Raw genomic sequence first — 14,295 nt, 5'->3', positions numbered from 1 at the left:
TGGAAGGAAAATAAGAGAGCGTCTAACTTCTACGAATTTTGTAAATAGTTTTGAAATTCTACGCAGGTTGATTAAAGCAGTGTTTCACAACAATTTTCGCGTCACGGCACATTTTCCGTGAATTACTATTAAGTTTTCATGGCACATTGAAGAATACAACGAACGCTTAATTTTATATAAGATGATGGAAGAAACCCTTTTCTAAATGTATGGAAATTTAAGTAAAAAAAAGGACCTCAGGTCCACTGATTTAAGTTATGTACACGTGACTTCGCATTGCAGGTTCACTTGAAGAGAACTTCCCACATCTACTATGACATTCCGCTTTAATTTCAGATCCACCCTATTAATTAATTAGACACACGATTGCATGTGCAGATAGATATAGCGAAATTAATCCTTGCATATTCAAATATTATATAGACTTCAATTTTACATTTTACCCATCTCAAACATTGCCTTATTAAGCAGATATTTGAATATAAAATTCATTTATAAAATACCTGTGGAAAGATACTTCCTCGTCGAATTTACCTACATAGATAGCCAAAAGCAAAGCCAAGAAAAATACGTATTAGGTCATGTCAACAAAGCAACAGACTTCAAACCAAAACGCGAGCTGCCATTTTTTGGGGTTGCCAATAGTAGAGAATAATGAACATTTAATAAATACAAACAACCACACGCGAGCTTGTGATTTCTCGAATTTCTTCAATTCTCGAGAAATGAACATTGTAGAATATTAATTTCTCGAGATTCGATATTAATCGTTTCTGATTTTTCGAGATTTCACAACTTCCAAGTCGCACATTAGGTACCATCGCTTGATTCGAAAATCGAACTGCCTTCAAAATTTTCAATACGGAATGCGTAAAATTTCATTTTATCAAGAGTCCCAAATTCTTTAAACCAGGTGAATTTGTTCGAAAAAGGATGAAAAAATTGATGTTTATTACATCATTGGCGAAATCGCAGTCCCGTGGTCATAATGAGATTACATTTCAGGTTAAGAAATTATAAGCTTAAGGCCGGTTTCAGATGGGACACCGGTGTCCCGTCTGAAACGGGGGTAATACTACAAGGTTCTAAGTGTCCGTCCTTGAAAAAACAAATTCAAAATGAAGTAGTATTCTAAGCTACCTCATTGTTACTTTTGTTTCGTCAAGGACAAACACTTAGAGCCTTGTAGTTCTCCACTCGCGAAATATCCATCTAAATTTTGGAACCCAGCAATTTTTGGTGTACTTTTAATTAAAAATTAATAATATGCCCAATATTATTTAGATAAGTGGAAGTATTTGGGGTGGGGTGCTTTAAGCTGCCAATATAAATTACTGCTTTTTCGTTTTATGTAAAATCGGGTTTGAAAATTTTTGACGATTTCAGAGTTGCGAATTGCAATTATGCCGGTGACGAATCGAATGACTGTGTGCATTGCGCAGTGCAAGTACATTAACAAATCATAATATATGACCGAAGCAGTTTTTACAGCTCAGAAAAATAAATGACGATAAAATTAATGAAAAATAACCCGGCAGCAATCACACACCACGCGCTGTTGTACACATAAAAGGGGGAAAATAACAAAAATCAAATTGCCGGCGTTATGTTTTCACTGTAAGAAGTGTATGGTAAACAAGGAGAGAACACGGCAATAAAAGAGTTTCACTAAGTGTTATTATTCATACAAAATGGGTGTATGCCACGCATGAAACGTAATAAGCAAGAAAAACAGATTCCCAAGTGGAAGTATGTTGTTTTACATCGGCACACGGCGCTATAGGAATATATCCAAGTTTCTCGATCAAAGGCAAACTTTTATCAGAGTGATTCGGTCAATGGCAATTTAACCGCTTGTTTGCATTGACATACTGATGCAAGCAGCATCTTAAGAATAATTTATACCTACACGTATGCTGCGTTAGACCCCCTCCGCTCGCCTGTCGACCCTTCCGTCGCAGTAAATGTAGAAGCCAGTCAGCGTAGGTTATAGGGGTGTGTATACACAGCGATACCATATTATGTCAATAGGGAAACAACTCAAAAAACCCTGTTACAAGATAATAGGATTTGAATTTTTTGCAGAAATTCTCATTTAAAAAAGGAACCTAGCGTCCACTGCAAATAGTGAACATATTGAGTCATTAATCGTAACTAATATTTGTATAGAAGAACTATATGTATTCTCTATAAAAAAAAAAAATTGTAGGACGTATTCCACATATTCTGCAATTATTGATAACACGTCATTGACTACTTATTAAGTGTGTATTGTTATATTTTTGGTTACTTATCATCGTTTCCCCACGTCCATCAGGCAGTCTTCACCGCTTCTGGGCGTATTATAAATATCTGCTTTATATTATGATAGATATTAAATTTAATTCAATCAGATTCAATAAGACCTCTTCCAAAATAAACTTTTCCATTAGTGAACTCTCAGCGTTTTCAAGTTTCCGAAATTACATCTGCTACTGTACAGTTTTCATGGGAAAGCTCTCTCAGAAACGAAAAATGATAAAACGTATGTATTGCGAAATGAATCGGCGCTGTTCGTGCACTTTCGCGTGCGTCATGACCGCGAGCTTTTAAAGCTCCCCACCGCTACGAAATACAACGTCACAAAGCGCCACCCTCGCCATCGTTCCTCGCAACCCGCACACCTGAGCTTAATTAATTAATAGGTAAAAGTCTTAGCGACATATTATATATCTCAAGACTTACGCAGTCAGTTCCAAGTCATCAGAATTTAAATTCGGAAAATAACCAGTGAAACGCTTAAAAAGCTCTCGAATATGGTTTGGTAGGAAAACATTTTTAAATCAATCGACTCGCTAAAAGAAACACAGTTTTAATTGGCTGTTGGAAGAAATACAATGGACTCATTGCAAACAATCCCTGAAATATGACGCAACGTGTTGTACTATACTTTTACGGAAATACTTTCACTTTTACCCACTTTTTTATAAACTGTACTATAATAATAGTGTGAAAAAAACATTGCAATATTAGGATTACTTCACCAGCAGATATATTTACACACAGCGACCCGTTAAACAAACTATTATAATAATACACATATTAAAATAAAAGAATACAGAATATATAAGCAGCGTTGGGAATTAATAGTTGAAAGCAGTAATTAATTTGTCTGTGTTCGGTAATTACTTTTTCCATGGCCATGAAAACTTGTCCTGGTAGTAAAATTGTTTAGGAATAATATTATCAATATAAAACACCTTCCAGACTATCCAATTTGGTCGGACATGTAGCAAATTTTCGTTCACGCACCTACACGTATCCACGATTAATCCTGATTCCAGGAAAACCACCCAGAACAGTCCCGATGTGGTTGGGCCGTTTGACAGTGGAATGGCCCGGCTATCCAATGTCACCCTACAGAATTACATCACCAGACTATTGACTTATTGAATTACGTATTGAATTGCATTATTATATACGTGCAATAGTGTGTTGCAACCTTCAATTCACCAATATTAAATGAGCGTCAGTGCAGAAACCGAGAACAGTTGTCAGTATTCAACATATGACGTATTCTTGACACATGTTTAATGTTTATCACCTCGTATTCTTCCACACTCGATATCGGTTGCCTGCTTCTCCACACCCGTTAGGTATTTCAGCGCATCTTCTCTATACACAAGACTGCTATCGGCAGCTATCGACGGTAATTTTTCATATGTTTGTATCGAAGTATTGCATTTGTTACAATATGTTAGCCGTCTAGACACTTTAAACAGTCAAAACTATCTATCTCACTATAAAATTTAATACAGCCAAGAGAGGCGCTGTTAAAACATAGCACTTATTGTAATTGTTACAATAACAATAATATGAAAAGCTATCCTCGATAGCTGCCGATAGCAATCTTGTGTATAGAATAGATGTGCATATCCCGTTACGTCATCATTGTCATGTTTCATATAAACACAGTTGATCTAAATATATGTATTGCGATAAGTGTTGTTTTTTTTCTTTTTTTACAGATTCTCGCCAGTTCAATCATTTTACTGTTGATTTGTACATACATAATATATCAATGCGCCAAGACACGTCTGTAGAAGTCCCGGTGTCAACCTAATCGGCCCCGAATCCCGATAGCCAGTGAAATCGCAACGTGTGCAATGCTTATAAAATTCGCGTGCGATTTGATAATTTGTGGGTGTCGGTTCTATCATTGCTATGGCGTGTCGCGTACAGCTAATCTATTTCGTCTACGTTCAACTTTTGCCAAAATTCAATTTCATCATTGCGCTGTTGTGATAAAATCATAATCCAATAATTTTGAGAAAAATGAAAGTACGGTCGGGTCGATTCTCGCCCACGCGTCTTTTTTTTTGAAATAATATAACATCAACTATTTATTACGTAATTGCGCGCTGTCGATGTAATAAATTTGAAAATACATAATCAGTATTAACATAAATAATACATCCTTCGTAAATTTTACATATTTATCAGGGCGGTTCGTAGAGACATTTCGCCATTTTTTAACATTAAGTAACTGAATCTTTGAATGCTGTGCGGCTGCTACATATTATTCGCAGTAGGGAGGGGCGTGACGCACGTAGTGACGATAGCCGAAGATCCTCTAATCCTAGACAAGCGATTGTCAAACTTTTTTGTTCGGATGAAGATTTGAAAATGGTTTGTGACATCTCCGGGAAAGTTGGCTGACATATTATGTTTCACCTAATGTGATTAACATTTTTACTTTGTCTAGCTTACTGGACACAAACACTGTGCTTAGAATTTTGTTTTGTTTAACTATTAAAACAATTCATTGGGTAACGAACTATCCGGTCGAATGACGCTGGATGAGGCGTTAAAGACCTGGCAGAAAAAATGGGATGCCTCCACCAAAGGCAGGGGGCACACATAGGTATATGATTTTTCCAAATATTAAATGGCGAATGGAGATAACCGCTTTGACTCCAGATAAGTACACCAGTCAATTCTTGACTGGACATGGTGGCTTCGCTGGCAGGCACTTTGAGCTTGGTCTTGTTACCCGTTCAACATGTCCATGTGGCGGAGAAATACAGGATGCGAACCACATCCTCTGGAAATGTCCTAAAATGTGTACGGAAAGGGAAAAGCTGCTCAAGTCGGTTCAACCAGTTATTTGGCACATCGGACCGTCCGACCTGGTCGCCACAAAGGCCAATTTTATTGCATTTAGACAATTTGCGGCGCCATACTGCCAACGTAAAGATCTCTTCATTTAGAATGTTCGGCAGTTTTGTATTAGTTTTAATTTGTTCCTTACTACAATTTTTAATATTGCCTTTACGTGCTCATCTCTCCCATGGGTAATTTAATTTTTAGTCATGTAAATTCAGCCAAAACACATTTGAGTGCATGGCGACCCTAGTCTTGGGTAACTGCTCCTGAGACATTCCCAGTCATACAAAAATGATGCTTCACACCCAAACGTAGGGTCCCGTGATACGTCCGATTAAGACCGGGTGTGGTGCGGGGCGGGCTGTGGTTTGGTGGGGCGCCATTAACTTAATGTTGAAATAAAAACTTTCTATAATAACCGTATGATAATGATATTCAATAAAGGTTGTCCCGTAAATGTAACGTGCATTCAATATTGAAGGATGCTTGGTTATAATTTTTTATGGCCTGACTGTCACAAAATACCATGCTTCAAAACCTTATTCATATCACACTATCTTTATAGCATTTTTAAAAATCAGATGCAGACATGCGAAACTGACAGAACTTCCAACTCTTGTATTGTGCTACATACGAGGGTGGGTCAATAATTCCTTAGAAAAAAGCATTAAAACAGTTTTTTTTTTTTTTTTTTTTTTTTTTCCTCAACATAAATCTCCTTGGAGCTCAATACACTTGGTTAGACGTTTCTCAATTTTTTTTAAACCGTCAGAAAAATAAGTTTTCGGAAGGTCCTCAAAATAAGCATTTGTCCGATCGATGACTTCTTCATTTGAAAAAAAAACGTTGTCCACTTAGCCATTTTTTTAAGTTTGGGAAAAGGAAAAAGTCACTGGGTGGGTGAATACGGTGGGTGGTCGACCAATTCGAACTTCAATTCTTCAATTTTAGCCATTGATCGTAAACATGTGTGAACACGGGCATTGTCCTGATGAAAGAGGATTTTTTTCCTGTTTAAATGAGGCCGTTTTTCTTCAATTTTGTTTTTTTGCTGGTCCAATAAAGATGCATAATAATCCCCTGTTATTGTTTTTCCTTTTTCCAAATAGTCAACGAAAATAATTCCACGTGCATCCCAAAATACAGTAGCCATAACCTTACCAGCTGATTTTACGGTTTTCGCCTTCTTTGGACATGGTTCGCCTTTCGCAATCCACTGCTTTGACTGTTCTTTCGTCTCGGGAGTATAGTGGTGTATTCATGTTTCATCTACAGTCACAAAGCGACGAAAAAATTCATCCGGATTGCGTTGCATGAGCGACAACAGGGCTTTAGAGGCCACCACCCTATTGCGTTTATTGTCGACTGTGAGCAAACGCGGCAGCCATCTTGCAGAAATTTTTTTCATGCCCAATTTGTCATGTAAAATAGAAATGACGCTACCTTTTGAGATCCCTGTAACCTCAATTATCTCACTCAACTTTAATCTTCGGTCACTTAACACCATATCGTGGATTTTATTGATCATTTCTGGTGTAGTCACCTCTACAGGACGTCCTGAGCGTGGTTCATCCTTTGTTGATGTACGACCACGTTTAAATTCATTTAACCAGTTATAAATAGTTGCAAGTGAAGGAGCAGATGTGCCGTGAACTAAATCCAACTCATTTTTTATTTCCTTTGCTGTTAACCCTTTTATATTAAAATGTTTAATAACAGCTCTAAACTCAATTTTCTCCATTTTTTGTAAACAAGCAAATTTTTTTTTTAAATGTACGAGAAACACACAGCAACCCGACCAATCTGATTGAAACTTCGCAGCATACTGAATCGGTAGTGCCGCTGCATGAAAACAAACCGCTTACAGTACTAGTCGCGCCACCTGTCGGCTTTTCTAAGGACTTATTGACCCACCCTCGTAGCATCAACTTTTATACTGTATTCTTACATATAATGTGATTATATTATTATATATATATATATATATATAGTTTTAAATATCCGCTAACCAATAACATTTGCATGATTAGATGACAGAGAGGTAGACTTCGGTGTTCAGACCGTGCAGGAAGAGATACAGAAACCCTGGATCTAAAGCAGTGGAGGGAGTTTAAGGCAAAAAAGAGGGAGGGGGTTAGAGATATTCAGTAGGTTGAGAGCCATGCGTGTCTATACATCATTTCAAATAGTAGTTCTATACACAAATCAGTATTGCAACCGAACCGCTGGTGAAGGTCGTTCAGACAGGAAGACCTACTTTCACTAGCGCAAGGATTGCCCTAAATACACAATGTATTAATATCTCCCTAAAGTACCTAGTACTCGAGCATAAAAATCTATAATCTATCAAAACTGAAATGGTTCCAGTCTAGCAGAAAGACGCATAGCGAAAGCCTTTCCTCACATAATTTCCGCGAACGTAGCCTCATTCATTTATCAAAGACGTCCCGAATAATCCAAATAAATTCTACTTAGACAGACCTATTATTTATCGCCGTCGGTCCAGACTCGAGACAGACACATTACTCCGTCAATTTTTCCTTCCCACTTAATGTAGGACACACGATGAATAATGAAACAACTTCCCTAGACTACGCCTACCTTATTGCGTTCGGAAGAAGTTACGCAGTGTTTTCGGATACAGTATGGCAAGACAAGATTTTTAAACGGTCAATTCATTAACGGGATTGATTTTGAGTATTTAAAATTTTGATCGCGATATTAGTTACTCGTTTTAGACATTTTTGGTGGGCGAAAAGATGACTTGGCATATGAAAATACAGATAATGCGCCGGATCGTCCACGTGCATAGAATGCCAGAGGAGTTACCAGCAAGCAATGCCATTATTAATGGACAACGCACTCAATACAGTAGCCAGCAAGTAAATTCGTGCATAGCGTCACGCAATTTCCATTATGCGATATCACGCATCGAGAATTTATAGCAATATCACCTTTATTGTGATGGCGTTAGAACAGTGTTTCTAGTGTCAATGTTCATTTGAGCGAACCTGTTCGAACCGGACCATTCGGCAGACCCGACAAAAAGCATCGGGAATTTATAGCAATATCACCTTTATTGTAATGGCGTTAGAACAGATTATGCCATTCGGCAGACCCGACAAAAAAGTGAGTGTTATTTTTTTTCCAGATGCTTCGTCCATATTAACGTCACTGCCAGCAAGGCATATCCATTTATAAGCTGAGAGCAAGAGAAAACCCGAATGGCCGATACTAATTTAGTAATGTTTACCAAACACATGCTGCTGCTGGACCAAAATCTGGCCTCACCATAGCTCCTTCCACTTGTCTCAGTTACCAGTTATCGCTGCTTGGTACATACTTCCGAAGAATTGGATTACTCCAAGCCAGGGCGTTTTAAGAAGGCCACACAGCATGATCTATGTAGTCAACACATCCATGTAGTTACTGACACCCCTTTTTATGACAGGTAAGCATATGTACGCCTACCCTGTTCTCGGTGCCAAACCAAATCGCGATGCATATGAGTTCATTTGATTTTGTCTTCAGAGTTCAGTATCCGCCTTTCAGCCATGAGATCAAGCTGCGTTTTTATACATACTCCTCTCCTGCACACGCGATGTACAAGGTGGGAACACGTTATAATCGCTCAAAGATTATTTCACTACACACGCGTTGTGCAAAAAACATTAACTACTTATCTTAAGACGCGTTATTAATTTAATATTTCTACCCAGACACGATTTACAATTTACGAATAATATAAAAGTATACCAAGAGGCATAAATTCGGTACATGATACATTCTATTAAAATTGTGGGGTAAAAATGTGTGTAAAAAAGGTGTCGTCGATTTATTTTCTGATATAATGGTATCTAAACATTGCACTATTGCCATTCATTTGACGCGTGCTGCAAATGGAGAATAAATAAGATTTAAACTCACCAATGGCGGCTACAGGTAAGCAGTTAAAGCAGTCTGTAAAGGTCTTCCACAATTTAATATTGTATCGCCGTTTGCATTCATCGTAGAAACTGCAAAAGAGAATTAAAACATAATTAGTAATTGCCAGTACTAAATATTAATTCAGGTGAAAAGACATCCCTATGGTGACATTTAATGTAGTCAAGTCGCAGTAAAAGGTCGGGCGTCGTCTCAGTGTTCATAGATAAAAGGTTTACTTAACTGTCCAGTGCAAACACGACCTTTTTGTCTTAAAAGTAACATCGAATAATTTATCGACAGCGATGTTCTAAATTACTTAAACTACGATAATTAATTTTAGCAGAGTTACGCTACGTTCTGACGACATTACTGCCTGAAAAAGGTCCCAGAACATGATGCAGGGAACTGAAAATGAATGTCGTAAACCGGTATTCACGTAAATATTATACAGATATAAATGCAGACAAAAGTAATGATAAACAGCTGTTTAGCTAATACACGTAATCGTCAATAATTGCATTTGAACTACGTCAGTCTCGAGCAACAAATTTTATGTCGATAGACTGGCTGTATGTATGACGAGAAAACTCGCAAAATCAAACTGTCATGGAGCACACATAATATTTTCAAAGGTGATTTCCCATTGTGCCTAAAGTTAAACCGATGTGTGCCATCAATGCCCACGTACGTGTGTGAAACGTGGACCTTCAATGAAAAACAAATCGAAAATACATGTTGAGCGTAATGCGAAAATATCACAAAGTGACCAACAAATAAGGAGGCAGACAAGAATGCGCGATGTAGAATATGTCGCACGACTGAGTAAATGCAGTGATAATACCAAAGGGCAAAAACTTACAGAAGCGCCCCAAAACCCCATTGGATCGACGAACTAGGAACTGAGAATACTGGACGGAGCTAGGGAGGCCTTCATACAGCAGGATGTGATTAATAATGAGCGGAATTCAGAGTCAAATTATTAGAGATGACTAATCTATTCATGTTAACACCGAGGTAACACATATCTGACTCTTTGGTTATGTTTAAAATTGTCAATTAAATCTTTTACTGCCCCGAACTGTGGAGTTATGATCCAGCTTCATGTCCCCACTAGCAAGACAAACATTGTGACCCTTTCCACGTTGATTTGTTTAAAGCCAACACTTTCTATTGACATGTGCAATACGTTCGTTCAACCACTCGATCACTGCATTAATAAAAGATACATTTTTTTTAGTTTTAAGTCTACATAGTATTTCATACATTTAGATACAGTATTTTATAATTTCCTATCTCTTGTATCATCCGGTCTTTCACCTCGGAGATACAAAAAATATGTAGATACATACATTTTTTTTGATAAATGCTTAGTGATACTGCGGTATATATTTAAGTTATGCACACAACAATTAAAATACTTAGCGGCTTAGAGATTTAAGAATGAGATAATTGTCGTCATAAGTGTCGTAAAAACACAGGCACGCGATTATCAAAACTACGCAGTACCGAATGACTTTCGTTGAAACTGAAGAGAAAAAAAATCCTTTCAGTTTTTAAATTTAATTCGTGCAAGTCTTTGTGTATAACTGCCGTCTGCGAATAATAAATTCTGTTTTGCGATACTTTATTCATAGATAGCGTTATCTGGCTGGCTGGACCAGTGTTTTTAATATACCTACAGGTACGTCGGTAGGTACCTCATTTTAATTCCGCGCTTATCGACTACAGAGATAAAACAAAAACTTCCGATGAGGTAAAACATTTATCGACTGTTTCATTACAGTGACGCCGAACAAGGAAATTCCCAGGTGTGCAAGCGAGATAAACAGAATATATTCAGGAGTACAAAGGTTTTAAATCGATAGAATTCTTTGCAAGGAAACAGGTATTTTTTGCAAGAGATTGCAGATGTACGCAGTCAAATGTCGATTGCAGTTTAAAAATAGATAAAAAAAAATAAAGGGTCGTCACACACGATCCGCGTAGAGCCCTACTGCGTTCAAGCACGCCTAAAACTGTCAGGAGTGATATTTTTAACACGGCCGCCCATAACCGTGAGCTCTCAAATATCATTGACTAACACAGTTAACACGTCTTACTTAATTCTAATCGGATGCATTTGGAATCGACCAAGACGAAGTGCCATGTTGAGAATTATTGTAAATAACTCGCCTTGCTCCGAGTGATATCCGTGTTAACTATTTGGTGGACCAAGGAATAAATCACACTATTCTCACACCATGCTTATTGGTTGATTACAGACACTGATTAAGTCAAAGATGAAACTCCGTGTGATTGTCATTTTGATTGCATATTATTAATTTCATATTTATATGGGTATCCGGGTCCAAAATAACTGTGAATTTAATAAATATATTCATTATTCGTTTCCATTTACCAAGAATGGTAATAAAATTAAGGCCAAGCCGGATGCACCATAAATAAATGGAAATAAATGAACTTTCTGCAGTAATTCAAACTATAACCACAGATACAGATAACATAATAGATTGAATATAATATCGTCTCTGTTCTGGAAGAACACACTAACTGGAGAATACTAGTTTTGAGTAATTTGACTTTGAAGTTGTTAAAATGTTTTAAATGGTCTATTATGTGAATTTATAAAGTAATCGTAAAAAGGATGACTTTAAAATAAAGACTGTTAAAGAAGGTTTCCAGACGGTAAAGTTTGAAATAAGGAACATTTTGATATAACTAAGTCAATATGTCATTTTTTCGAATTAGTGTCTTCTGCCAGAACAGTGACGATATATGAAGCCAAGTTTTAAAAATAAGCGAATATTGTTTAAGCGTCAATTACATTGAGCTTCTTTACGAGCTGTTTTTTGACGAATTTAAAAGCGGGCGATTCAGCTACTGCGATTTGATGATTACACACAAAACTTTCCATTCGCAACGTAGTTCGTTTTTTTACCGGGAGGCCCACAAGCCGGCGTGTAGTGTGTAAAGTTGACCGGCTTTCAATTTTTCTCGGTAGAGTGTTAACAACCTGCTTGTTAGCTTGTTCGATGATTACACTGGGCGACTTTACAGGCAGATTATAAATTCGCCAACAAACAGCTCGTAAAGAAGCTCAATGTAATTGACGCTTTACTACATCAACAACGATCGTTGATACACTTGTACACCGCACAATCATTGTTCAAACCAAACAGTATTATGTATTAATAAAAATAAAACTCAATAGTATTAGTTCCACTTATTGCAATTTTTATTGAAACAATGTATTTCGACCAAGAATTATTGACAGTTAGCACCATAAAAGAAAATGACCAGTATTTTTTTTTTTTGTAATATCGATAAAGTCAAATATATTATACATTGCAGGCGGTACGTACTGACGAATTCAAATTGGGTATATATTAGACTTCCCGAACAATTGAAAGGGGTGGGATTAAAATAGTAAAGATACCGACATCTACATATGCGTGAAAAACAAAGGAAAACTTGTATTATACAATGAAAGCTCGCTATCCGAATGGGAATTAATGGACATTCAACTCGATGTTAGCGATGACTACTGGATGTGCAGTGGTATACATTTATGAGTGCAGGACTATCCAACTTACAATTGAAATTGAGTTTTTTAAAACTTCCTGAAATTATTTATGTATAATCTTTATGGATAAATGTACGCATTGTATTTTAGTAGGATTTAGTGGGGATAAACGTTGCCAAACAGCCGAAATGGAGATGGGCGGGGCATATTGCTCGCCGAACGGACGGCCGCTGGACAAATGCCGTCATCTAGTGGTACCCAAGGGGCACAAAACGGCCACAGGGTCGCCCTAAAAGCCGCTGGATTGACGAACTAGTAAAGTTCGGCGGAAATACGTGGCAGCGAATGACACAGGACTGAGAGAGTTGGAAGAAGCTAGGGAAGGCCTGCATCCAGCAGTGGATTGACCCCGGCTGACGATGATTGATGACAAAAATGATGCATACTTGTCTATATAGGTATCTAAATAATAAATAGCTGAAGTAGGCTGTTTCAAAAAACTATTCTGCAAAACATTTCAAGTGTGAGCAAATTGTTCTGCATTCAGCTGACGACGTGTACTGGGAGGCCGCTAAATACTATTTACGCTGATATCGCCTGGAAAAACGCAAGAGGATTGGCGAGAAATAGGGATTCTTGGAGTTACCGTGTTACGGTACCCCATATGCTAAAATTAAGGGGCGGGCAAGGAAGGTTATAGAAAAAGAGATGAACCCACACCTATAAAATGCCGTTAATACTTCTTACGATATAGTAATATTGAATCTTCTGAGAACAAGACCTCATTTACAATGTTACAGTTACATAATTATAATATCGAATTTACTATCTGTTGACTTTGAAACCGATTTACTTAATACCTCCAAATTACCCCCTTTAAAATTCTTTTATATACGTGCCTCCCCCTTGATTAAAACGTATTTAGGTACTAGAATTATGTACACGTTCCTACAATGTCAACATTTTTTTACCTCCTTTTGTTATTGAATTCCTAGTTTTAATGTAGCCACGCAATAATCTGATAATATGTTACGTAAACCCTCGATAGGTAAGCAAACAAAATGACAAAATATTATTCAAAGTCGTGAGGTTTTTAAGCCTCGCGAAAAAAAATCCTAAGGCGATTAGGCGGCATTAAATTTCACTAGCGCGCGAAAAAAGCGATCTGATAATATTGTATACATACACAATACAGATATCGGAAAACCATACGTAGTATAAAAAAAATGTACGTAGTGATTGCGTGTACATAAACCTTAAAATTAGTTATATAAGACATAAACATAAAACAAATTTCATATTAATTATAATTTGACCTCGGGTGTTTTATAATTTTTTTTGCAGTTTTAATAATTACATCTTAAAATCACTTATTTGGCGTGCCGAGTAATAAACGTGTACGAGTGGGGAATAATGAATAAAAAGAGTAACCAAAGTTGTGATCATATTGAGATGCACGTCGCGTACTGTCACGGCGACAAATTTAGTCTATGGTTTCATCATTTTGCAGAATATTTTGAACGAACACGATCTCTGTAAATTCAATAATATTTTGAACAGAACCCAACCTGCAGACCATAGATAATAGACAACATTATTATAGAAAATACATAGTGCTAACCGCTAAAAACAAAAACACGAAGAGTCAAAAATATATAGGCTTGTAGAAAATGATAAAAAAACGTTCATTGAGTCATGCA

At 37.1% G+C, this 14,295-nt stretch overlaps 1 protein-coding gene across 2 annotated transcripts in view; it reads right to left on the bottom strand.

Moving 5' to 3' along the window:
* LOC147069365 (serine/threonine-protein phosphatase alpha-2 isoform) overlaps positions 1 to 14,295 on the bottom strand; it is a 129,666-nt gene that overhangs the window by 43,127 nt on the left and 72,244 nt on the right. For both annotated transcript variants that reach the window (XM_085950766.1, XM_085950765.1), the window contains exon 4: positions 9,073 to 9,161. In XM_085950766.1, coding sequence (XP_085806892.1) covers positions 9,073 to 9,161 — 89 coding nt within the window. The remainder of the gene's footprint in view (positions 1 to 9,072; positions 9,162 to 14,295) is intronic.

The sequence above is a fragment of the Rhyacophila brunnea genome, unplaced genomic scaffold (assembly GCF_057557595.1).
Source record: "Rhyacophila brunnea isolate RB1 unplaced genomic scaffold, BYU_Rbru_1.0 scaffold_23, whole genome shotgun sequence".
Taxonomy (NCBI): domain Eukaryota; kingdom Metazoa; phylum Arthropoda; class Insecta; order Trichoptera; family Rhyacophilidae; genus Rhyacophila; species Rhyacophila brunnea.
This window is presented reverse-complemented; position numbering and strand designations above follow the sequence as displayed.